This window comes from Anopheles merus, chromosome 2R (genome assembly GCF_017562075.2).
Source record: "Anopheles merus strain MAF chromosome 2R, AmerM5.1, whole genome shotgun sequence".
NCBI classification, from domain to species: domain Eukaryota; kingdom Metazoa; phylum Arthropoda; class Insecta; order Diptera; family Culicidae; genus Anopheles; species Anopheles merus.
This window is the reverse complement of record NC_054082.1, coordinates 31,826,388-31,852,928: the sequence shown is the minus strand read 5'-3', so window position 1 is coordinate 31,852,928 and position 26,541 is coordinate 31,826,388. Positions and strand designations below refer to the sequence as shown.

General features: G+C 46.5%; 1 protein-coding gene and 1 long non-coding RNA gene across 3 annotated transcripts in view; both read left to right on the top strand.

Annotated features, from left to right (window-relative positions):
- Positions 1-26,541, top strand: part of LOC121588302 (protein similar-like) — a 121,890-nt gene that overhangs the window by 70,783 nt on the left and 24,566 nt on the right. For both annotated transcript variants that reach the window (XM_041906061.1, XM_041906060.1), the window contains exon 7: positions 20,332-21,140. In XM_041906061.1, the coding sequence (XP_041761995.1) occupies positions 20,332-21,140 (809 nt within the window). The remainder of the gene's footprint in view (positions 1-20,331; positions 21,141-26,541) is intronic.
- Positions 10,964-20,325, top strand: LOC121588306. The gene is made up of 3 exons (XR_006004173.1): positions 10,964-11,049; positions 11,248-11,530; positions 20,121-20,325. It is a non-coding gene; the product is annotated as an uncharacterized LOC121588306 (long non-coding RNA).

Sequence of the window (26,541 nt, the reverse complement as noted above, 5' to 3'; positions counted from 1 at the left end):
CAGTGCAATGTGTGCCTGCTGTTTGCGAGAAGGATACCTTTGTGCATAGTTAATATCGGAGAACAGCAAGGTGACGGCAAGGTCACCCTTCCATCAAATGCATCGCGCACACCATCACTTGACGCTGTTGACCCGGGAAAGCTGGTTTTTGATGCATCGAATTTTATACTCCCTCTGCTACCGTATGCAGCAAATAAAAACGAATTTTCCTTGTCATAGATGTCGTGCTGCCCTTGGGGAAAATGGTGTTGCAGTTTGGAGCAAGCTTTTTTTCCGTGGGTAACGATGACTTGTCAAACCTCTAAACTGAATGCTACTGAATGTAGTAATGTAGTAACCTTTCCGTCAATGTCGCAAAACATATGATCAAGGAAAGTAGACAAAATGACCTCGCAAAAGTGTTTTTGTTATGGGAAAATTGTCACCTACACCGACAATGCGTCATGTAAGGACTTTCAAGTGGAAAATTTTAATTACTGACCGCTTGTCACAGGTGTGCTTGCTGCAACAGAAAGCTCGAATCGGACTGAAGATGAATCCTTCTTTACCGCCAAGCTGTTGCACTGGTCCTGACCGAACACAATGGCATTGCCTGAAGCATGCTAGCCAACGTAGTATAGATAATTGTACATGTTCTATTCACTTAATCACATCCAGACCTTGCTGTAGCTAATAATCCTCCGTGTTTTAGCTTAACCGTTTTGTACCGTGCGATACCGTATAAGAACGTTGAAAAGAAAAATAAAACAAGTCGTGCCTTACAAGCACTCTAAAGGACAACTGTCGTCAGCGTGGGGAGAGTTCAGTTTCCTCTCGACAAAACAGCTCGCAGGCAGTGCATGGGTGCAACGGGCGACAGAACCACAGAGCAAAACGATCGCTGCCATCATCGTTGTGCTTATTATCATCCGTCGAATCCTACACATTATCCAAAAGACAGCTCCACCGGAGCATACACAGCGAAACGGAAAGGATAAACAATACAAAAATAATACTGGAGATAGGGTGTAGAAAAAAAACGAAAAAACAAAAAAAAACAATAACACCACCGAGATCGGATGAACGAGGGATAATTCCTTTGTGTCACCTTTGTGACAGGGCAGGGATGAAGATTTAGTGATGTGTAGTTCAATTACCCAATCCGTTCTAAAACGGTAAAGGATGCAACGGATCGGTTGCTGCACATCCTTTTTCCTTTCGTAAAGTATAGCTCGAAACCAACAACTCCAAACAAGCGGACCGCTGACGCCCAAGGACATGCCAGATAAGGTGAATTTTGGGGTACCCCGTCTGCCGTTTCCATCGTGTTACAGACCGATCGGGGAGGGTTTGCAACTGTTTTCGAGTGAATGCTTCCTTCTGCTGTCCGCCCGAGCCATTGCACCGGGGCTTTGTTTTATTTTTGCTTTCACATCAACTTTCCAACCCTGGAGCCGTGGAACACAAGGGGGCAAAAGGAAGAACGGGCAGGGAACATTCGCCAACAACCCATCCGTCAAGGATAACAAGCCAAACTCGTTCGATTCAATTGAATAATAAAATCTTGCGCTTCGATCAAAATCATGCTGTGCTGCTGCCACTCGAGGCGTTCTGCGTTCTTGCGCTTACAGTTTGATTGTTTTTTAGTCCATTTTCGTCGAAAACGGGAATCAGATAGCATGCGATCGAACAACATTATGCTGACGTTAATAAATGTAAATGTTATTATGGCCCGAACAGTTGCACGAAACGCTCGCGGGCAGAACGGGCAAAGGGAACTGCAGCACTACTAGGATCGAAGGGAAGCGCAACGAATGGGTTAACGGTTTTTACCCAGCCGCATACACTACCATTGTATTGCATTTCCAATACCCAGCCCTGCCCTTACAAAGCACCCACTATGGAAAGTACAACTATAACCATTGGGTGCAGTCGAGCGGGCTCGGGTGAAAGAATTTTAGCCACGGCTGCAGCGAGAGAATGATGCCAAAAGTCTTGATTAGCATTGAGATTGATTTTAAATTGGTTAGTTGCTTACATGGCCCCTTGCGAGCGTTCCCACTGATTTTATGGTTGATGTTTTTTTTTCTATCCCCTCCAATCAGACCGGGCGAATCCTATCAGTCTCTTTCTCCCTGGGGGTTGTGCTTGTTGTGCAGGTGGTAGTGGTCGCTGGAAAATGAAACATTTTATTTGTTCGTGGTTTTATGCTCGCTCTTAAAATAACATGTTTTATTCAATGCGGGGCGCTTTCATCTTGCAGTAATTATCCGCCACCATCTGGCATCTAGCTGGAACCGTGCTCTGTCAGCCATTGCAAACAAAAAATGTAAAACTAAAATACCCTCAAAAGAGATGGTACAGAAACTCGGGTTTAGATGTTCCATTACGGATTACCAGAGCAGAAGCAATGCTTTTAAACTGCGTCCTGGTTCTTTGTTTGCGAACATGTTCGGAATACCAACATAACGCTACAGTAAACAGTAATATGTTGCTTGTTGTTACGTGTAGTGATTATTATATTAGTTTATAAAAATGGTTTACTTTTTAATACTAAACCGACGGTATTCACTCTATTGAAAGATGCATAATTAAACATCAATGGCATCGCTTTTATCCTAGCAAACGCTAATCCCTGGATGAACGAACCGTTTGAAATACGTCCTTGCCGTGTTCGCTTTGTTCCGAGTACTTCAGCTTCCTTTACAGTGCACTTGAGAGAATGCGCCTGGTCTTTGTGTGTGTGTGTTCGGTAAAATGGTACCTGGTGACGCGGTTAAATGGCATCATTAATTTGATAATTAATTTCACATAGAAGACTAATTACTAGTCATGAGCTTTCATTGCCTCTTCCCAGGAAAAACTGGACACAAAACTACATGCAGTTACAAATAATTAACTTTCTGAAAAACGCTTGTCATTTTCACCTGCCTTTCATTCTTCCCCGCTGCTTGGTGTTGTCCCTGCTTGTAGTACGCAAATTTGCATCGTTATGTTCGTGTTGAGAATTGTTAATGAAGCAAGCAAAGAGTTCCATTGTCATCATTCTTCGCCGAGCATTGTTGCCAATTAAAAGATAAGGGAATTGCTGTGTTACTATTTGATACATGTTTTTTTATGGAAGGGTTTTTTTTCCTGTTGACTGATTTTCTAAATTCTTGCGGACATTCACTTCTCGTTTGAATTTGGCAAACCTCAGTTAGATCACTTATCTCTCCCGTGGAAGCTTTTACGCTCAACGTTTGAAATGGTGAGTTGCTGCGAAAGGTTTGGATTAATAATGAATTATTTATTCGCATAATTGAAATGTAGCGAAAAAGCTTTGCGGGTTGCGAAATGTAAATAAAAAGAAAAGAGATGTACTATCCGATGGGTTTTCCGGAACCGCACTTCTCCCTTCCCCACACATCTACGCCCTCGCCCAAGTCTACACGAACGAGTGAGAGACGTCTGAGGTAGGAACCAATCCTAACATTAAACCCTAGCTGAATTGTGCCCGATTTGTATTAAATCCGGCAGAGCATACACGATTCACACAACTTCACCGTTCGTGCCGTGCAGAATTTTTTCCCTTTCTCGATACATGAATGCTTTTGATATTCTGGCGTTGTGTTTTTTTCCTATCTTTTCTCCTCTTCTCTTATTTGCTCTTTCTTTTGCTCTTGTATCCATTTGACGCGAGGACGTCGTTCCCTTATGGTTCGTAAACAGCGGCGACCGCCGTTTGCAGCACCCGCCCTTCTGATAAATCCGCACTAATGGCAATCTAATTAATGGGTTTTATTTATATTAACCCTTTCCAACGGGGTTGGTGCTTTCATAAATAATATTTTAGCAAATTAGTTTTTCCACCCGCGCGGGACTATCAAGATCCGATGAGTGGGGGAGCGAGGGCGATTGTGGCCGGGCAGCAGCTTCTGCTCTTACCCGAAGGAAAAGGTGGCAAATCAAGTTTGTGCTGCTTTTGGCTAAAGTCACCCTTGCCCGGCTAAAGCTCCCCTGCCAGTCTCGAGAACGCAACACACAAGTCACAACCGCAAGGAATCATCGAGTTATGCACAACCGAGCCACCGTCAACCGCATTCCACCTGACACGTCGGTTTTCCGATGGACCCCGTTCCCTGCCGCTTGCCGTGAAGCTTGTGGGAACCAATCGGTTCTGTTGGCTAGCTTGTTCGCCGGTCGTCTTCCTACCCACTGCCAGCACAGGCAGGGCGAAAACTTTTCCGAATGCATTCTTGACAGCACGGTTGATTAAATCGTTGTCGAAGAACACAAAGTGAAGCGCAGGAAGCGCACACTGCTGGAGGATTTTAAGTTATTACGTACGGATAGCGTGACGGCAGCTCATCCCGGGAGATGGCAACCTTCATCATCATCGTAATCGGCGAGTGTATCGAAACATGAAGGCTGCCCAAACTGTTTCGATAGTTGGGCAGTTGAAGTTTTCGATTCGTCAGAATGACTGGTTGGTCGTAGAAAAGTTAAACGAACGTTACACATCCTGTGTTAAACAGCGATAGCTAACTTTTCCCGCACGAACCTCGTGGCATTCATCAAATATTGGCACCTTCTGGTGGTATTGGTGGTGGTGGAACAAAGTTGCCAATACACCTGGTCCGTCCCGAACGCTTCGCTGTGCCATTGTACTTGCAGTAACGACTTGCGGCACACCTGCTGAGAATAACTATGCTGATCTTCTACTGGAATAACTCTGCACTCCGCTGTAGTCCTTTCCCACCCTCCAGTATTCGTTTGCAAAAGTCACCCGAAACCGAAAGCAGTAGTCGTTAAAATCGGAGTAGTTTCACACGTTCCTTCATTGAAATGGTGCCAAAACTCGCTCGCCCGTTCACAGTGCCCGTTGAGTGTCAGTAAGCTTTAGGAGTCCCTTTCGCTTGCCGGCACTTGCACGACAGTACCTGCTGCACGTGATGTAGATCTTGTCAATGCTGCTGAGGTGAACAGAAGGCAGAATAGAATACCGTTTGGCATAGGTCAAGATGTAGGACGAGCGTGTGACCCGTCGATTGGCCCCGAACAGAGTGCACCATCTGTGAACGAAATCATCGAAAGTAGTCTCCAAGTTTCAGCCATCCACCGGGCCAAAAGAGACACATATCCACACACACACACACACCCCCCACCCTACCTAGAGCATTCGTAACGATCGCCAATCGCTGGCTTATGGTTTGGAGCGGCTTGAGCGTGTATGTTTTTTTTAATGTTCGATACCAGTTTGGAATGGGCCACTTGGAATCGGGCGAGTAACAGTTCCAACTTTCAAATCTACCATTGAACAAGAGAGGTGCGTTTGCACTGCCACTTCACAACCCTGCCTCACATATTATGCGGTATGGCTAATTGATTTCGGCATGGGCATTATTTAGTTTTGCTGATTATTTTGTTGTGTAGCAGCAGCCCCAACGTAAGGCGAGTAGAAACCCCGAAAAAAAACTCCTTTGAAGGTGGGGAATGTAGGAATTTCCATGTATGCTCGAAACTACGTCACACACAAGTAGCGGATAAAAGATTGCCGATCATTTCATGTGCTACGTCTCTTTTCATGTTTGTTCGCATATTTCGTTAACGGTTTTGGCATTATGTCTGCGTGGCCCGGCCGGTGCCGCACTCTTTCCTCTTTGGTTTTTGGATTTTATTTTTAAGTAACCGGTTTTTATTGGGATGGGTTGGGGTGTTACGGGACAACGGCACTGTAATTTGAAATCATACGATGGTGGGTTGTTGACAGAAGCGGCAAAGTTACTGTAAACAGTTTATTTTTTATTTCTTTGTATTTTATTAACAATCGCGCAGCTGAACATACCAGTATGTTGTGAGATTGTGTATATAAAGTGTTTCCTTTATTTATGTTTTTTTATGTATTTAATTACTAATCAAATGTGTGTTGCATAGAAATGGATATTTCTCGATTGCACAGATATTCTTAAAAGGGCTGCATTTGTTATTTAGTGTTTTTAGTGCCAATAGCGAAGGAATTCGTTTGCTTTATGTATCCAATTGTGATTCATTTCACCGTACCGTGCTATACAGTAACGTAACTAAGGGAAATACTTCCCAAGGAGTGAGTGAGAAATATTCATCTCCTGCGATTACAATCAGTTCACTGATCGTTTCCTGCAGCGATAAAGTAAAGCACATGCCCAAACATGCACAAATGCCCACCATTAATATGTCAGATGTATACAATTTATAGCATCGTTCACTGGTGTTTAGGGGGAGGCATCCAGGTAGGGCTTAAAGGAAGCAAATAATGATGCACTACAAAGAGTTACCGTACAAATTCTTTCATTACTGTGTTTTGCCATCGCAATTCGAAACAGTTCCCTGTAGTGGAATAAAAAATAATGACACTTGGTCGATGTGCTATTAGCACCCTAGTAATATGTAGTAATATGTAGTGGCTATATCTTTTTTTTCATTTCCATGCTCTCGACTGTGCCTGTTGTTTTACCATACAAAAACAGGGGCAGAACCAGTTAAATATTCCTGCGTCCAGAAATGGAATGAAAAGAAATAATACTGCGAGAAAGGCATAGAATTGATTTCCAATTCAATATTCCTTCAGGTTTCGACCACTCCGCTACGTTGTCGAGAGGATACAATTTCCTTTATTATTATTTTTTCCTCCTCTTTCGTTCTACCCACTTTCACTGGTAGCATGGAACGTGCTGGTGCTTTTGCCATGAATTTGGGTCTTCAAACCATCGCTCGAACCACACCACTGTACATTCTTCCTTTTGTGCATTATGTTGCTACTGTTTACACCTTTAGGCCACCACAACACATTCCATTCGCTGTTGGCTTCAGTAGAAGAAATTGCTTTGTTTTTTAGAACATTCCTGCTTTACGTTGGTTGGCGTTTATGGGCGAAGTATCGATGTTTTCGGTATCGGTAATTTGACATTGGAATTATGCAAGAACGAAAGTGGCGCCTTCCATCGATGGGTGGACTAGTTGTGTGCGCCCGAAGAACCATCAAAGTAATGGTAGTAGCTTTCTCCACTGAAATGAATGCCCCACCCTGTGCGCGACATTTCACGTGCACGTGGAAGGTGTGAAATAATAAAAGATTATTTCGTTGTTATTCACGATTACAGAGTGCTGTAAGGCGGACTATAAATTGTGATCAACATACATGTCAAACATGTGTTATGTACATAACATATTATTTTCTCTCGTTTCTACTTTGAAGCATTTTTGTAGCATTGTTACGCATCTTGCAATTCTTGAATATTGTATTTACTGAACAATTTTACATAAATTCGGTAGAAAGTGCTGTTCTAAATTTAGTGCTAGCTGCCCAAAAGCATATACTATTGGTGAAGGTCATCTTCTGCGGTGCCGCTTTATGGGACGAATGGGGGTTTGAAAACGTAGTAATGGATAACTACTTATCGTACAATTTATGATCTCCCGTAAATCAAAGCAAGCAGAAGCCCCGATGTTTATTTTTTCACGGGCAATATCTTGAGTACTGCCTCCTAGAGTTTGCCGTTGGCTATTTTGTTATGGCCTTTTATCTTACTCTCGTAGTAGGTAGTACAAGTCGTGCTCGAAGATGGGTCAATTTTATGTTGCTTTGTTCCCCATCCCTAGTGGTCGCATACCACAGTTCAGCATTAGCACGTGTGGTCCCAACGATCGTGAGCGTCAAGACCCGTTGTTTATAGTATTTTTTCATGTTGTATAAATAGATAGCATCTTTAAAAGATACAAGTGATACTAAAGTAGTTTGCTTCGGGTGATTTCAACAAATGTCAGTTCTTACTAAACTGGTACAGTTAGTACCCTTAAATAAAAGCCCCTTCCGTTTAGAACATAATCTAAAACCAGCAAACGACAGTTACTAATAATAGATTAGATGTGCCACGAACAAACGATTGCTTCACTCATCAACACTTCTGCCACGCAATATCGTTTATCCATCGGTGCTCCCCACACGCCTGGTGTCGCTTACTATAGGGGTTCGCTTGAGGTCCCCGAAAAGACAACTCCAACCAACTGTTGGTGAGAGGGGATGCAAACAGTACCCCCAGTCATCAATCTCAATTTTTGCGCTTTCATGCGAGTCGTCACGTATGGCGGTTTCACTCCATCCAACCGTGTGCCGGGTAGTGGTTGAGTGTGTTTCATGGTTGGTAAGGGCTGTACAATGCCTTCACCATTACCTACACATGCATATTGTATGTGTGGCGTGCAAAAAAAAAGGTACGTAAAAAACGCACGTATCTCGTTTCCATGTTTTTTTGGCAAAAGTATCGTTTTTTTTTTTGACAACTGTTGCAACTGATTTGGTTCCGCTTTTGTACAAACTCTCGAATCACGTTCGATATTGTGAATCCCAGTGCGCCGGTATCGTCAGCTTTTTGTCTGCTCTTTGCGTCAGTGTGGTGAAATACACGAACAGTTTATCCGGCAACTACTATTCTGTGATGCCACTGCTGCAACAGTACGAACAGTTTGCCTGAGCTACGCGGTCGGTAGATGATTATTTCATCATTTTTCATCGGGCTTACGTGTGTATCCCCTCCGAACCAACCTTCCTTTTATCTAGCATTAATCACCCTCTGCTAGTGTTGCGATGGTTTGACGACGTGTCGACGGTTCAAATCTGGCATTGACAACCTTTCCATTAGAAAGCCTCCCGTGGGCGATTTCATTGACCTAGGTCTTTTCTTCTGTGAAAGTCTCGGTTCGGGAAGGTATATCCAGTAGTCCAAACAATCTTTGGTACCATATTCACAAGTTTAGGGATACATAAATGGGGCCAGAAACTTTCATCATACATCAAATTCAAAGGTAAACTATTCATAATATTGTTAAATATAAACTGTGTAAAAATACGCTATCGAAATTGCGTCATAAAAACACATTGCTTCTTTCCGTTGCATCATGTTCCCTGTTCTACTGTAATGGCCCACTTATCCCGATGGTTCTGCTTTTTTTGTTACGTCATAAAACGAAGAATAACGTATAGCTGCAGCGAGGTAAAGTCTCAATCAATCCCAAACGCTGTGCAAACTGTCACATGATGCAAGTACACAAAGGCAAAGGATTCAGGACAGAGGCAGCATTTGCTCACGCTCTCACGCTTTTGCGCCTTCAACGGTTCGGGACGGTTGGCTAAAGTTGCGAGCAAGAAGCTCCAGAACATCCCATCAAGGGTCCCAAGGGAAGCTAGAAAAAAGGAGTATCCCGCATACGCAGCCCAAGTCCCGCAACCCGAAAACCAAGTTTCACTAGCTCCAAAGTGAGAGTGAATCTGGCTGGATCCACACCCGGGAAGAAACTTTGCGGCGAACGTTTCTCCACTGAGTTTCTTGCAGGTTTGCGCCTGCCTCTCTGAGCGGCGGCTGCAAACACTGTGTGTGCTAGAAAGTGAAACCGGGTCGATTTTTCTATGCAGTGTAAACTTTTCCTCGTTGTTCCCGGTTTGGTTGCAGTGAAACAAAAAAGCGATCATTATATCGCTGGGAAGTCTGTCAATTTGTAGCTCTCGGGGTTGGGATCTTTTCACGCTATGTTTGCCTATTTCTGAGAGCAGTATCAGTCGGGATGTGCTAGATTAAACCACCGAGCCGAAAAAGAGACTTTGTGTAGCGGGATAGGGACCAGCGTTCCCCAGTCAACATTGTTGCAGACGTAAGAAACCGACGGGCAGGAGAGATATTTAAAAGAGCGAAACACTGAATCGAGTATTCCAAGGGTTGTACGAAACGCAAGGCATGCGAGAGACTGTCCTATAAGTACATAAAGAACCAACTGATTACAACAACAAAAAACCGTTTCAGGCAACTTATCAAACAAAAAGATTTTTTTGTTTATGACCTGATCATCCGAAGAGTTTTGCGTTACATTTATGTAGTTGGCATCAGAGAGTGTTTTTGCTGCTATCTTCCATTTCGAACACAATTGGAAAGACGATAGCCATAGATAGAAAGGGAACGAAACCTGATCTAGAGAATAATGACGAAATGGAGGGCCCGATTGACGAATGTGTGTAAGCCCGTGCAAACTCTCCTCCCATAAACACGCACCACGAAGGTACGGTGGTGCGTCCGAAGAGAAATAATGACGACATAACTGCCATCCGGTGTGCAATAGCATAACCAATACCAGCAACCAGCTCCGAACCGGCCAGCTTGATGACGACACCGAGAGTCGTCGTGTAGCTTGAGCCGGTTGTGTTGTTGCTGATGGTGGGGATGGGGTTCCGCTTACCAGCCTACTCCCCGTGCGCAGGAAGAGCACCCAAACTGCACGCGGCAGACGGGTCCTAGACGGGAGGATATCAATAAAACACACACGCAAAAAGCCAGCAGTCAGGGACGGCGCAGAGGCTGCGGCAACCAAAGAAGGAGAGCCCCGAGATATTTGGAGCAATCTTCGGGTGTCGCACGACACAGAGCGGGCACAGCTTCACGAGCAAGCGCAAACGTTGCACACACCACCGTGTGTACCGCGGTTTGCTACAAAACATGCTTCCTCGGATTGCATTTGTTTTGGAGCTCGCTCTCGTAAACGCACGGGCTCGCAGCGAAGAGTGATGCTGCACCCTTGTCCACGCCACGTCTAACGTCCCTTCGTTCCCAGCGTGGCCGCTATCATCGCGCCGCTCAGGCGACAACGCAAACATATCGCAGCAGGGCTTTGCTAGGCTGGTGTGCGTGCTGCTGCTGCTGTGTGTATCGCTCTCGGCACACGATTGTCCACTGCCGCGCGCGCCCTTCCTGCGCTCGCGCCCACTCGTTGGAGGCAACGCAACGTTACAACAACATACAGCTCTCGCTCGCTCGCGCTGCTGAGCTGGTGTGTGCGCGCTGGTCGGGACAGCATACACACGAACCTTGCCGTCGCGGCTATGTTGGTGGAGCGAATCTATCGGATCCGGTCGACACTCGGGCTCAGTCAAAATCGCGCCGCAGTCAGAGCAAGTCGTGGGGCTCTACCGTTCTTTACACTGTTTTCCGGGCCAATCCGGACTTTCTTCGATTTCGGTTTTACGTGCGTGCGTGCGTGCGTTACGTACGTAATTCCACATCGCGCGTGAGTGTCTGTGTATGTCTGTGCCTATTCGTGCGTTGCTCTTTCATTTTAACGCGTTCTTTTCCGTCTTGCAACCTTACAAAATCTCACTCACTTTCCCGGCAAATTAACGGCGGGTTCCCTACCCACCCACCCCACGCCGCCCGGTGATGTGCAATCTGTCGCGGCTGCTACGCTCCGAATTTCGCGATTGAGCAGCGGCGCAACGAGCTTTTGACAGTGGTGCAGTTGCCTACGTTCCGGCTTTTCGTTGTCGCGAATAATTTCGTATGGCATACGTGAATTGCAAAAACGACAACCTTCGTTACCGCCGCCGCAGCTCGACAGCAGCATATCTAGCGAAACGCGAGAAGAAGCATCAGTAAACGTGAAACATGATGGCTTCGGAACAGTCCTTCCGTCCGTCGTCGTCGTCGTCGTCTTCATCGCCCCTTTAGAGGAAAGTCCACGGTGGTTACCGGAGGTTCTTCTTTGCTCGATGGTGCGTTTCGTTTATGAATCTTGCTTCGCCAATACTTTTCCCGTCCCGGGTTATTCATGCTGGTGTGTGATTTTTTTTTCGGACCCTAAAAATGGCGCTATCTCACCGTTTTCACATTCTTTCTCTCCCTCTTCGGTCTGTGTAAATCAATTTTTATGTAGCTGTGTGTGTGTGTCCCCTACACCGTCCATGCCCTGTGGAGGTTTATGCACCGCGAAAGCCGCTCCCATTATTATCTTCATTACGGCCTGTGTTTGCCCCGTCTGTTAGCTCTTCCGTTCGTTTAATGGGAATGGGGTACGGTGCAAAACGAACAGCAACAAAAAAAACAACTCCGATGCAATGTGGCGATGACAGATCTACCGATTGTTTTCATCCTCGTCATCATTGCTTTCGGCAAATCTGTCAGTGTTTCGGTACCGGTTTTTGGCGTGCATATGTGTGTGCAGACGAATTGAACATGCAAACGATCGCTGGTTTACGGGGTGGAAAGATAAACATGGGTGAAAATGTTTAGTTCACTTTGTACATTGTGCGAGTGTGCGATGGTTGGAACCATTTTCAACCAGTGTTTTATTGCAACTAAGAACGATAGAAGGAGAAGAAGAAAAAGCGTAATTCGCTTCAGTGTTGAATATCCCGCTACTACTATCCACCCCAAAACGTGCAGCCTTATGTGACAGGTTTGAACGGATCGGTTTGACGTATGCTGCAGCCAAAGCCAAAGATGCAGCCGGGCAAAACACATTAATTAATCTGCTACGACATGCATCTCACGCGCGCGCCCGTTTCGTGCATTATGTAATGGCGTGGAAGATGAAAAACTAAGAACAAAAGCAGCAACTTGCGGTGGCCGAACCGCGCTTATGCAAGTGCGCAGCGTGCAGTGTACTATCGCTTCTTTGTGTTATCTCCGTTGAAAAATGAAGCAAACATTTTGTTTTTAACAGGGTCGCAAATGTGTTCAGAATCGTTAACACACACACGCGCGATCAAAAAAACTCTTATTTGATCGATAATAAGCGATCTCAAGTCGATAAAAACGTGTCAAAGGCGTGTGATAGACTTTTGTTATAACAGTGAATGGTGAGAACGATCAATTGCAAATATAAACGATATATGCAAGCAAAAAAACACTGTTTGCACATTTGCTTCACCCCTACTTGACAGGGGGAAGGAAAATGGGGGTAAACATAACCGAGCACACTTCTGGGTGAGTGTGTGATGAGGTGCTGTTGTGGGTGGGACCGTTATGATGGTGAGGTGATAATGAACAGGGCAGGTGATAATCGCTAACCAACACTTGATTGGTACTTGAGTCAACGAAAATGTGTATAATATGATATTGATGAGAGAGAAGAACAAAAAATAAGCAATAACCGACCAGTGGTTCAAGTAGTCAGCTCAATGTTTTGGTGTAGCTGGTCGCAATTCAATACGGAAACAGGAAAACAATTTTACAAAACACCAGCGTAGCGATTGTGATCGATCACGTGTAGAAGAGTGAACGTGCACTGAACACCAGCGTGTGTAGTAGAAGAAGAATGTTAGAAACCATTTACGTAATCCATTAGCCGCCCACCCATCATCATCTGTTACGTGTGGGTTGCTGCACCTTTGTGTTTGGTTCAATTTTATACAAGCTAAAGATTGGAAGAACTAAGAATCTGGAACCACGATGGACAAGGGTGTACCTTTCGTAGCGAGTGAACTAGAACTAGTAGAAAGAGGAACAAAAAATGGAACTGGTCACAGTCGAAAAGAAACTCACCACCACCAACGAGCGAGAGATGCACGCCGCTGCTGCTGCCGTTGAAGAAGGTGGATGCAGTTTGCATCTAGCGTTTGCAACACCCGAAATAGATTACGTCCATCGACAAAAAAAGCACACACACACATGCTAACGGCGCGTTTCTGATCGGTTCTGTCGGTTGTGCCTGTCTCATGTTACGTCTAGGACGGTTGTGTGATACGGTGTGTATGTAAGGGGTTTTTTTTTCTCTGTGCAATGTAATCACAAGCCATGAGGAACCGGATTCCTTCGAGCCTCCCCGTATTGAACGACATGAGCCAGCCCGATCAAACACCATTGCCGGATTTGATTCGTGTGTACCAGTGATTATGCGGTTTGTTTGGCGGCCTGCTTGCAAATCCCTGTTCCAAATGCGCTCTACACACCGTCTAATTAGTGACGACGTTGTTGGGGTTTCCAATTTAGTTCCAATTTTTCTCTTCGCTGCTTCGCCGCTTCTGTTGCCCTTCTCGCGCGCGCAATTCACGATGAAGCGAATGCCTATTTTTGGTCTGTTGCTGCTGGCAAATGCTGCTGCATTGCTGCACCAGGGTTGCACACCTAAAAGTCCTTTGGTGCGCATTAGATCTTTAAACGCGTTAGAGTTAATAAAGTAAAAGTGACCGTTGACCATAAAGCTTGCTTGATTTGTGCTGTGTATCTGTGTGTGTGTATGTGTATTAACGAACGGGTGTAACGAAGCGAGAGTATGCTGTATGCTTTCTTTGCGGAGTGTTAGTGCTGCTTTTTTGCTAGCGCCGCTCTATTGATTAGATGGCGTTTCATAGACCTGGTGGTGCTGTGGTGCGATGGTTTGATTGTAGGCCCACAAATAGCACCAACAACACGCTCGCTATCAATATCTCTATTGCGAACGCGATTCGAAAAGCGGGACGACCCAAACCGGGGCAGAAAAAAAAAAACAATTTCCAGAACAACGTTTCCAACTTCTTCCCAAGATCAAGACGCGTGCAAAGTTGTTTGTGGCAAGAGAATAGAGAGAGAAAGGAGGAATGAGGGAAAGTGAGCTTCTGGCGACGACGATTGGCCCGTCATCCCGTAGCGTGATTTTAATTCAATCATTGCGAGTTACGTCGTTCTCGGGTCGTTTGTTAATTTCGTCTTGCCAGCGAGAGCCAGCCCGTTGCTGGCATTTGGGGTCTTGGTAACCCGTGTGCGTGTCGGTGTGGGTTTCCGTTTCAGTAACGATGTAATGTGGACTATAGACGCACGATACATGCCGGGTTGCTGCGGGTAGAAAACACACACACACACACACAAACAATTGGGACATCGTTGGCTTTTCGGGGATGATAACAGATTGAAGTTTTTCGTAAAAGCTGATAAGTTTTGGAAGCAAATGTAGTTCTGTTTTCTCCCACGACCATTGGCAATGGGTATGCGAGCAGCATTTTCTCGTTCCCGCTTGCGTTCGGTTTTAATCAACGCACCAAACGCGCGCGCGCTGTAATCAACCGTAAGAAAATTTACTGCCTTACAGATTAAGTTTATCGCTGCCCAAAACCTTTGCCTAATCAACCAGAGGAGCCCCGGCACCTGCGTTCGTCGCTACCCCGTGGCCGTATGCACCCTAGGACGATTTCGGGAGCGCTTTCGGCTATTTCCATGCCCTCCAGTACTCGCGAACGGATGTACCTGCCAGCGGATACGAATATTGAAAAGCGAGAAACGTCACCTACAGATGGCGGACGCTTTGCTTTGAACAGCACTTCAAATTCTCATCAGACACGTGCCAACAACTGTCACGGGTCGCTATTATGGTTTTCCATAAATCAAACGCCCAAACCGCCGCCGCTCTATCGAATCGTGGAACAATATTATTCTGCAAACGCTTTCCCAGAACCGTAGCCAATGTTGTGCTGACGCCCATAGTCATCGTGCGGCAACCGATCGGAAGCCACAGACAATTTTCCGGCTGAACTTTCCGCAGCCCCGCAAGAGATTGATGGGCTTAAAACGGGCGGACGCAAAATCTGCGCGTGTGGTGCACGAGTCCTGCTGGCCAAAATGGTTCGATCGTGGAATTGTTTTCACCATCGTAAATTATTCACTTTCGTTTTGCAGAACAGAGTGAAATAAAAAAAAAAACGAAATTACTTTCAATGTGCTGCTCTACTTCTCGGTGGCCTGAAAAAATATTGACATATCCGGTTTGGAACGCATTAAGATTGTTTGATGTGTGCGTGCGTTCTTTTTCCTTTCTTTTTTGCTTGCTTTTAACATTCCGCTGCACATTTCTTGAACCTGCGCTGCTGCGTTCAATTGTTTCTGTACTGCTCCCGAGGTTCGGCATGCCGGCATGTTGTCGTTCGAATCGCTTCCATTGCCTTCCTCGTGCACGGCAACAATTCGTCCACTTGTACACCAACCCGCATTATTGGTGCCCGCTTGTTGTTGTCGCCTGTCCGGGGTGCGACCTGCGTTTCGCCAGCCAATACGGCAAGCCTACACACAAATCTGGCGAATGATGAACCGTAGCGAACGGGCCGAGGAGAAGTAAATTGAGCAGAATCAATGGGTGGTGTGTCGGTGTGGGAAGAATAAACCGAGAACCGAGGGAAGAATAAAGATTGCTACAACGTTGATAACTTTGCTGACCCTTCGTCTGTGGGGCCACGCACCGGGGATGGTGCAGAAGGTGATCTGACCCCGTCCGCATGCAAGGCCTGTACAAAACTTTCCTTAGCACCGGGGATGGAGTGAAAGATTACGGCAAGCGTCCACTTCTTGTACCTACATGCTGCTCTCCTCCGAACGTTTTGTTGTGAGTTGACTGATCATCGACATCTTTGCTTAGATTGGTCGTTGAAAACACGGTGCGTTTAAGGTCCTGGGTGGTAGGCAGCAAACGTTGAAAGACGATAATGCCACTTAACGAAGGATAGACTTAAAAATCAACGTTTCTATTTTCACGGTAATAAAGTAATAAACAAATCTTTTAAGTAACAGCATGTCGTTAATTGATAACTTTTAGATAAAGTTCAACAGCATTTGAAATCTGCTTGCTCCGTATGTGTGCACTATCGATGGGTCGTTAACGCAGAACATACTAAATTTAGCGACAAATGGGACTCGTGCAATGGGGTGATGCCTTATCACATGAAGGAACCTACCGCCGCGATGTTGTCATTTGTTTGTTTCCGTTGCACACTGTCGTGTGCATTTCTGAGCTTTTTTACACACAAACACACAGATGACCGTTCAGTTTTGCTATCTTATAAGACTGTGAAGTATGGGGTGGAGATATCTCCTGCCCCCCGATGCTACCCTCCATCCCTCACCACAATATTCGCTCTCAACCGCCGTAGTCTCATTGACGGCATTGCGTTTGAAATTTCTTTTGTTGTTGATGTTGGTTTTCTTCTTCCATCGCTCATGTGCGGTGCACCCCTTACCTGATACCTCCGGCAAGACCAAGCACAGTGGCGAATTCACGTTAAGAGAATGATCGCGCAAACAGAGCGTCGTCTATTTATTCTAACGATTGCTCTCCACTTTATTGTATGTGTGTGTTTGTGTGTGCGCCGAGCCATCGCTTCGTTCCGCATCTTCCCCTTTTTTACGCAATCAATGGACACATGGGGCACGAGTGAGAAGTGGGTACTTTATTTTAGCTTCCAGCGAGGCAATTTTCAGCTCTCATCTCCTCGTGTCGACGAGGTCCGTGGGCGCGTCCAGTGCGCGACAACGTCATCCGTATGTTCGGAAGCACGGTTTGAAGCAGGTTCTTCCATGGTGGAGGTACACGAAGCTGGGTTGAATGGCGACGGAATTGCAAGAGCTTGCTGGTGTGTGATTCAATGCGCCCTCGCTGCAATTCGCTACGTGTGGCACGTGCTCGGAAGAGATTCCAGTATCGGATGATAGCTAGAACAATTACTACTTGTTTGATGACCGTACACTGCGCAGATCAGCGGACAAAATATGTTGCGATGTTAGCTTTTGGCGCAAATAAACAGGCAAATCCTTTTTGAACAGGAGTTTCATCAAATATGTTGTTCATAAAATGTTTGAATTTATGGTACATGTACCAACTACCGGCCACGCTATAAGTGAAAAAAAGGAAAGCTTTTACCCTTTGCGCTTACATCACCTAAACCATGTGTTTGTCGATGTTTTGTTTCTCCTTCTGCAGCGGGGTGTTTTTTTCCTGCAAAATGCACCCATCGGGGCTGCTGCACGCAACCGATCGCTTGTGCATTGTACCGATCGTTTTAAAATTAGAAAAGCTTATCCACCTTCTGCATTCACGCGCGCGCGTGCTCCTTCCCCAGGGCTACCGAGTCGTGGGTCAAGCGAAGAAAGAAACGCCGCTTGACCAATGCAAAGGTTTGCGCTTGCAAGGGCCAGCAAGCGCGACACAACACCCGCCCAACCAAAAAATCGTCTGCGACATTGAACTGCATGCGGACTGCAATGGCTGTAATTTCGCTGCTAAAGGTAAAGTGCGATCGCCATCGACACGCGAGGGTCCGTTCTGCATCCATGAGAGAGGGAGAGAGAGAGTTAAAAGGGTGCCAATGACGCGATACACACCATACACTACGTCTTACAAAGTGATTGGTGGGAGCCAAGAAAATCCTTAAACCAAGGCCAAATAGTGCACCTACCATGACTTCCGTCTTTAGACAGTAGAGTTTTTTTACTACTACTACTCCTACTACTACTACTACCAATACTAACACTATTGCTTAGCTAAAACGCGTCAAGCCACACTTGTTTTTGAGTGAGACTAGTGAACAAACGTCAGAATGACGTACGTGTTGCAAATGTACGAACTTCGTGTTGTAAATATTATCTGATCAGATTTTGTTTACAAATAATCAATTCGTCAGACTTATCAGTATCATCAAGCTGCGCCGCACGAAAGAGACCACCTTATGCACTATCGAGGGACTGACCGGTTGTTACAGGAGCTACAAATTTCTCTGACACTGCAAAATCTATTCACGAATCTTGCACGATCGGTGGTAAGAATGGAGAGCCTTTGCTTTATCGTTTCATCTACCCTGGTGAATGATTTGCAATTTGTGAAACATATTCCGTAGCCTTATGACCTCTAAATAATCGGTAATCATGCACTGGAGGTAAGCATACGGTTAACACCAACAGACCGTATGCCTTTTAACGTCACTTGAGCGGCACATTTGTTTTTTACTACATTTTACAGAACACATGGGACAAAAACTACATTTATTGTTCGTCATGTCATTCGGTTATGGTTAGATTAATTTGCTATTGGGCTTTTTTTGCTGTTGGTATTATGAAGTAAAGTGAATAGCAACAAAAAAGGCACTTGAGAGCTGGGCGATGGGTACACACTCTAGTCCTTCTCTCTGCATCGATCAGTAAAATGTTGAAGAGCTACAAAAAACGTCCAACACGAAAAACACGCACAAACATTTTTATAAATAGCTCTGCCCAATGAAAGAACGATCACGAGGAGGAAATGCATACGTGAAATTACGAGAGAGAGAGAGAAGGCAAAAAAAGAAGGTGCCCTGGTGAAGACGTATATTTTAAAATGCCAGTGAAACAAACTGGTTGCAGACGATGGGGGAAAAACCACCCTGATACAGATGGCATCGATGTGATGCTAATAAGCGTAGCAAAATACAGCATCCACCAAGAGAAGAAATGTAGCAAACTATATATTATCGATATGATCATCAGTCAATAATTTCAATCGATAGTAGCAGCACATTTAGTTTGGGGTCAATGTTTGGTCAAAAGTGTTGTTTACTACAATTTATCCGTATTATGGTACGATTGTTGGCGATCACACAAACCGGTTCGGCTGGCATAAAACAAAATGAAATCAAGTAACAACAACCATACGCGTACATACACACAAAGCACCAACCCGCGCACTATTCTCCCAGGGACCCACTGACCTGTTCCGAAAGCCAGTAGCCAGTTGTTGCCGTTGTTATGCCTGTTGCTGTTCCCGTGGTAGCGTGGCCGAAAGGCGAATTTTCCACTTCACATCGACAGTGTTTCCTTTCCTTCGCCAATGCCCAGTTCGTTCCCTTATTCCGCCCAGAAACACCCCATTCATCCTATAGGTCCACGACGGACACACGCTGTTGGAGCGTGCGTTGCCGATCTTTTTGCCGTTTTCCTTTTCTTGCTTTGCTATTTTGATGTTTTCAAAATTTTGCATTCTCACCACCGGCCGCGATCATCTTTGCGCGTACCCATCATCCCGCTCCTACCCCGGGCGCGTGGCGTTACGAGAAAATATTCACGGTGAAGGACACCGATGGCAATGGCCGCTACTACTGCTGCTATCATTGTGCCGTTTGGTGGTTGTTTGGAACCGAAAGGCGCGTCCCGTAACCGTTTGCGTTGCTTTGGGCGAGAAAGGCCCGTGCGCTCCGGGGCAAGGGGAGAAAGGTGACGTTTTCATTTTTCGACACGTTTTTCTGTGTGTAGTTCGGCTGCGTCTCCGCGCTGTACACAAACGGTCGTATCATCTAGAGATTTCTGCGGGTGCTATATTCGTCTCATTTTGCAAAATCCGCGCGTATGCGGTTTGCTGGTTTCAGCGCTCAGCTGACCAAGGTTTACGGCCAACAGAGAAACGATAGTCCGGTGTTGTGTACGTGATTTGCAATACAGATTTGTTGTTTGTTTGTCTTGCGAGGTAAAGGGAGGGAGAACGTGTATAGGAATTATCCTGTCCATGGACGTTTTATTTAAAATATTTCTTTCACACATTTTGAGCTGCGCTTTCTAGTGTTATATATTTCCTGCCGTTACTTTTCGTGAATATAGTATCAAACTGTTTAACTCCACTCGCGAGATTTGATGTTGTAAATCTCGTGTTATAGAATTCCAAACAAATACAAAAAGTGAAAGAACGAAAATGTGAGATAGCGAAAAACGGGGCGAAAGGACATTTTCCGGTGGAAAAAAGACTCTTCCACCGATCTGTCAACGATCATCGCTAAATAATTATCGTATCGTCAACCTGTCAATTTTACAGTGGTGTGGAAAACAAAGATGAAATTTTGTCGTGCGCACAACTGGAAGCACGCCAGCAACTATTGTCCCAAGAACCAGACAAGTGTGCCGAAAGCAATAGTAATCATAGTGTCGTGTGTAGCAGCAGCAGCAACAGCAACGATCAGTTACTGTCAGTAGAACCAGCAGTGAAGACCGGTGTGCCAATCGCTGCTGCCGTCGCCCAGCGCGCTGGACTAGTGGAGGAAGTGAAGGCAGAAGAAACAATCGCAATCCCGCCGCGTTCAAATCTCGCGGAGCCAACCGTTGTTCCGTGCGTTAAGCTCGTCGCCAACATCGGTGCTGATCAGAACAGCGGCAACGACGAGCTCCTCGCAAGTGTTGGTGACAAGGTGTTGTTGTGCGTGAAGAACGATACTCCGACGGTAGTGTCCGGCGAGCAATCGGTGCCGCTGCACAGTCGCGCCCTGCGCGAGCTGAACACCGTACCAGCTACGGTGCCGCCGAAACCGGCAGCATCAACGGCCAGCCGTCCCGTGTCGGTTACCGCTTCCATCTTTACCAGCCTCCCGCCGGGAACCGGTGCTTCCGGGACCGCCGACAAGGCACGTGCGGTTAACAAACCAACCGGCTGGGGTGCACCACAGTCCGTTACAGCGAAGCTGTTCGTAACGCTTCCTCCACCACCGGTTGGTGCTGGTATTGGCGGGACTACTGCTGGACCCAGTGGCAGCAAGCCACAGCACGCCACGGAAAAAATCTTCGCCCCCAGGACGGAAGATATGAATAAGGGATTCTTGATGTTCTCCGAGGAAGAGCCTGGATTGACCAGTAAGTATTACAGCGCCGTGTGTTATTTCATCCGCTTTCAGCTGGAAACATTTCCGCCCATCGATGCTCTCTCTGTCTCTCTGTTACGATGGCGGATCATTTTTCCGGCAATAAATTTTCAGCACGAATTGGTTACCACGCACCACCCTTCTAAAGCTTCCTTCCTATCCCTTAAGTCTCTCACACCAGTTTTTCCCCAAAACGACGGCTCAGCTTTAGCGAAATGCCCCCCGACTTACTTTGCAAGGCACTACAAATTCACCATCACCAGCGCTTTCCAGGAACGAACGTCTTCCGTATTCCCGCTGTGACAGTGAAGCGGTTTTTCGGAAGGATTTCCCTTCAAGTTTTCCCATCGCTCTTCGCTCGGCTCTTTTTCCGCCTTACTTTAAGCGCCAAGTCCGTCTACGATTATGGGTTCCCCTTTTTCCCTTTGCTCCGTTGCCTACGCCCTACTGCCAAAACACTAAGCGAACAGCCAAAGTCTTGAAGTTACGGCTCCCGGGAGGAGGCCGCTCCTGTTTCCATTTAATGAGCTAAAACGATGATGGGCAGGCGTCGTTCGTTCGCAGGGGCTACTGCGCGTAGCAAAAGCCTCCGGTGCCGCTACTGCTCGGTGCGATTTTTCTTATCACTTTCTCTACCACCGCCGCTTGATGGGGCGGCGTGTAGCTGTGGAGTGTTAAAGTGCACCCCGACACAGGAGGGCCACACCAGCTCGACGAAAACTGGGTACCACGTGATGAAAGCATAACTGCGTTTTACCCAGGACGTCGTCCTTCCTATAGCGCGATGGTACATTTTAGCTAGGCTGGCACAAAACAACACCATCCATCCTGCCGTTAGGTTGCGGGAGAGCGAAAAAGTGAACGTGAACGTTGTCAGCGACTTGACTACGAATTGGCTACTGTGTAGGACTGAAGTTAATCCTTCGCTGCGGTAGTAGTGTTATATGCGTGGCTAGTAGTTCGTCCTCGTCCGGGAGTGTGTGTGTGTGTGTGGTTTCGTTTTCGCTCTGGTGTGGTATATGTTCACACTGCAGGGCATGTGACCACGGCAATTGTGCATGGATGAAGCGAAGAGTAAAAGCGAAACGAAGAGTTAAAGAGAGCATGAGAGGGAGCAAATATCAGCTATCAGCTAGAGTATTGCTTACCACGCTCAGCTCATCGAAAGTTCGCACACACCCAACGTTCCTTCGGTTGGTTTGGTTAGATCCGCTGTACACACCACTCCCCCACTGACCTAGATTGCCCGGTGTCGGAAAATTTATCCCAATCCCAGCCGGGGGTTAGCAGCAGCAGCAGCAGCAGCAATGCGATGTTACAGTAGACGCTATCCAATTTCCTAACCCATTTATTACGGGCAGCGTTGCTTGATATTGGAACGGCTGATGTGTTCAACACACTCTGCAGCTGGACACACTACACTAGCCTAAGGGGCCTAGTAAAACGACGTACTCAGGCGGGCTGCAGAGCAATACAATTGGGACCTTTTCTTTGATTGCTCCTATTGTTCACATCCTATCCCCAAACTCCAGTGTCCCTGAAAGTACACTTTGGTGTGGACAGTTGGATTCGGTTCTCTTACTCTCACTGCAAGAAATGTAATAGGCTTTCAATCAATTCTTGCAGATATCTAACACACATACACACTCCTTACCACGTGTATTTGAATCTCATAAAATTGAACGGGTATCCTTTTACCCGTTTTTCTCTTCCTTCAGTCTTTATTGTACATCATGTTGGTCTCTTCCCATACTGCCACCTAATCTTTATAATCCTACTATCATTACTTTTGAAGAACGCATCAGTAAACGATGCGACACTGTTATCAAACAACCCCTTTTCGCTGGGGGTTTAAAGAAGCCATTTCCGTGCTTTTTAGCCCTACAAAACATGGCACCGAAAGTGGAAAAAGAAAACCCTACTTTGAAATGGTTTTGCCCCCTGTTCAAGCTGACCCGCTCGCCCGTGCCCCGTTATCGAGCGATCTTAAAACTTCATCTCATTTCTCGAGCTTATCGTGCTCGAGTGAATATTCGGCCCCGTTTATTGAGCCTGCGAACGACCCTTATCTTCCGGCACCTACCTCTAACACCCGTTGATGCAGCTCGTCTGTAATATTTTACATCATTAGAATAAGGCAGACACTCGGTCGATGGGCACATACCGAGACAGTGGAACTACGAGGGGAGCCATATAGTGATGTCTCGAGTGAGTTGAGCATTTTTCCCTGTGATAAATTTGTCGACCCGCGCTTCCTGATCCACCGGGTGCTCCGCACGACCAGCCGCCTTCCGAGGACTTTATCCGAACCTTCCGAGACAGAGAGCCCAGAGATGGCAAATAAAAAGGATTGAAAGTAGTAGTGTTTGTGCAGCTCTTCAGCCCCCTAAACGCTTACGATTTTTCTGGCGCTTCCCCGCCGCCGAAGGGTACGGGCAAAACTTAGAGAATGACTAATGAATGAACCCTCGAGTGGTGGGACATGCATCATCCTTCATCCGTCCGTAATTTATCCTCGCGCAACCCGTCAAGGGTTCTTCAAAAACCGTTGATCACATGGTTAACTTTTCCTTACTTCCTTTCTTTTTTTTTGTCCAGAATCTTTACTCACATTGTCCCATGTCCCGTAGGCTGCGAAATTAACGGCAAAGAAAGGGAAAGAGCGAGAGTGCGAGAGCTGTGTCACAACATTCCGGGCGCCCTAAATTTAGAATTTATTTGTCGTTTACATTTACATGAAAATGAACCTCAATCGGTATTTGGTGCTTCTTCTTCTTCTTCTTCTTCTTCTTTTTTCATTACTCTTGGAAAGTATTCTGACCCAAAAGCATATCCAGCATTCCTGCATCCCGCAACCCCAACTAGCCGGCAGTGTGTCCGCGGTAGCATTCAATTTCACGTGTTTTCCTTCCCGTCGCACCGCTGTCGAAAAAAAGGACAAATAAATATTCCACTCTCTACTCGATCCTCCGGCTGGAGAGGTCCTTCATTGCGGTGCGGAATAGAGAGAGTGGTCGCAACAACAGAAAAAAAAGAAGCACTCTGCACAAACCTCCAAAACATAGTCCCACATAAATATTCTACCCCCGAAACGATTTACGGCGCGTGGTTCAGATTCAATATCAAAAGCAGCACACGGCTCTGGTTCTGCCCCGTGCAAAGATCTCGCCCAAACCCTGGCTCGATGGGTAAAGTGTGTGTGTGTGCTTTATGCAGGATTCTACCCCAGCATCGCCAGCCACGGTTTTATTTTTCCTACGTACCCCTCATTTTCATATCACACCATTATTTTTTATATCTTCCTCCATTATACGCTTTTCCCCAGCGCACCAATTTGCTACGGTAGTGCCGCTGCGTGTGGCTTTTTTCCCGCGTACCTTCACGTACTCTTGGTGCGTTGTGCCTATGTACTGAGAAGTTGAGCTTTTCCGATGGGCTCCGAACGCTTCGGTGTTGATCCTACCACGACCGCAGCAGAGTATTGTATTGACATTGATGGGGACAAGAGGGTGCAAAAGTGCTTCATAGCTTATTCTCAGCTTCCACGTTAGCCCCCTTGTGCGAGGGGTGCGAGCAACGTGCGCAAGTAAAGCCTTTTTTACCTTTTTGTGAAGCAAATTAAGGTAAAGTGTGCTGAAAAACTTCATGGCACGTCCCCTACTGTCGTCTGCACTTCCCCCAAAAAGTAAGCCCTGCTGGCGCGCAAGCTTGGGTGAATGGTCGTGTAGATGATGATGAGTCTTATTAGCACACACTGCACGGCGATAAACAATGGCTAAGGAAGGTCCAATTTTACGCACCATGCTTCCCGCACTCACTCGGATTGTCCAATCAGTGGTGGTGCAAGCCGTGTGGGGCCCGAAACTGTTACAGTTCGCACGCAACCGTACTGCTGGCCGGGGTCCCCCTTTGACATAGGCGCACACATCACCTCACCTCAGGGTGTCAAACAAATCGCTCGGCCCAAAACACGCCCGCTTGTTGTGACATAACAAATTCGATTTGCGATGTTTGCCTTCTTCTGACAACTTTCCACGGGCCGTTGTCAAAAGGCCGCCCTATTCCACCCACCATACCACGGCGGACAGCTATCCATCAGAGAGAGAGAAGAGGAGGGGATGGAGCTGCCCGCAAGTGTTTCGGCTACTTCGTTAGGCCGCGCAAACCCCCGGAGGAGATTGCGGACTACACACACACACACACATACACATAGACATATTCATTGGCTGTGTGTAGCGGTGCTTCCGTTACGGTTACGTTTCCGAGCCGAGGCGGAAATAGTAGCGCGGCGGCGTGCCAAGGGAAACAAGGACGCACAATCCCGGAACATCTCGTGGCACGTGACACGTGAGGGTAGCGACCCCCCCTTGGGTCCCCGGACACCCTTAAACACCGAAATAATCATGTAATTTGAATATTCAAATCAAAATTCAACCCCCAGTGCCGGTGCAAAAGTGCGTCCGGCACGAAACCCGCTTAAATTGCTCCCGCACACCCCCAACCGAGCGTCCTGGGCCATTGACGACGGGTGAAGCAATTCTTGAAAGCTTCATTTTTATTCACAACCTCTCCCGTGTGATATGACCCAGCCTACTCTGGTTGGCTGGGTGGGTAGTGCGTGTGTGATTTGGAAGAGGATAGTGGACGACTTCACGTTACTGTGTACTGCTACCGGTCGGGCTGCTACTAGCGCACGTGTTTACCGTGCTTCTCCTCCTGTGGTTTGACGATTTTTGGGGGCGCTTTTTGTTCTTCATGTCTCGCTCACTTAGCGGTCGGTCGTGTTATCTCGAACGATCATCAGCTGTGTGGCGGTGATGGTGGCGCTTTTCGTGTTCATGATCACGCAGCAACATTCTGACATTTCGTGCCAGCTATGGCGCATGGCGTTTTTGGGCGAAGCACGTAGGTAAAGCATCTAACCAAATCACCAACCAAAACACATTGCCCAGTGCATGAGAGCAATCAATCCAGAGCAGAGCGTTGCTTGTGCTTTGCCGTTTGTTTTGCTCTACGCGATGGTTCCGAAATAGCGAAATAACTAGTCCATAAAAAAAACCAACCAACACCCATTTCAGTCATTTTTGTTTTGTTTCTGAAATCCTGAAAACGTGAGTGATGGAGGAAAAAGTTCAGTAAGCGTTCGAAATTGTTCGCCCTAGCCGATGTGTCGACTGTGCGAAGGTTCATGCTGGCAAATTCACAATGCTCACTCTGCATCGTAAACGTCTCATGCAAAGCAGACCGGTTCCCCGAAAGATCGTTCCTCAGTTGCCCTAAAGCTGCTTAAAGCTCCACGATGTTCAGATGTTTAGTGGTTTTGTAATGCAAATCTACCCCAACAGCTTCCTTTATACGCATAATTTCGCCTCCCAGAACCGCCCAGCGATAAT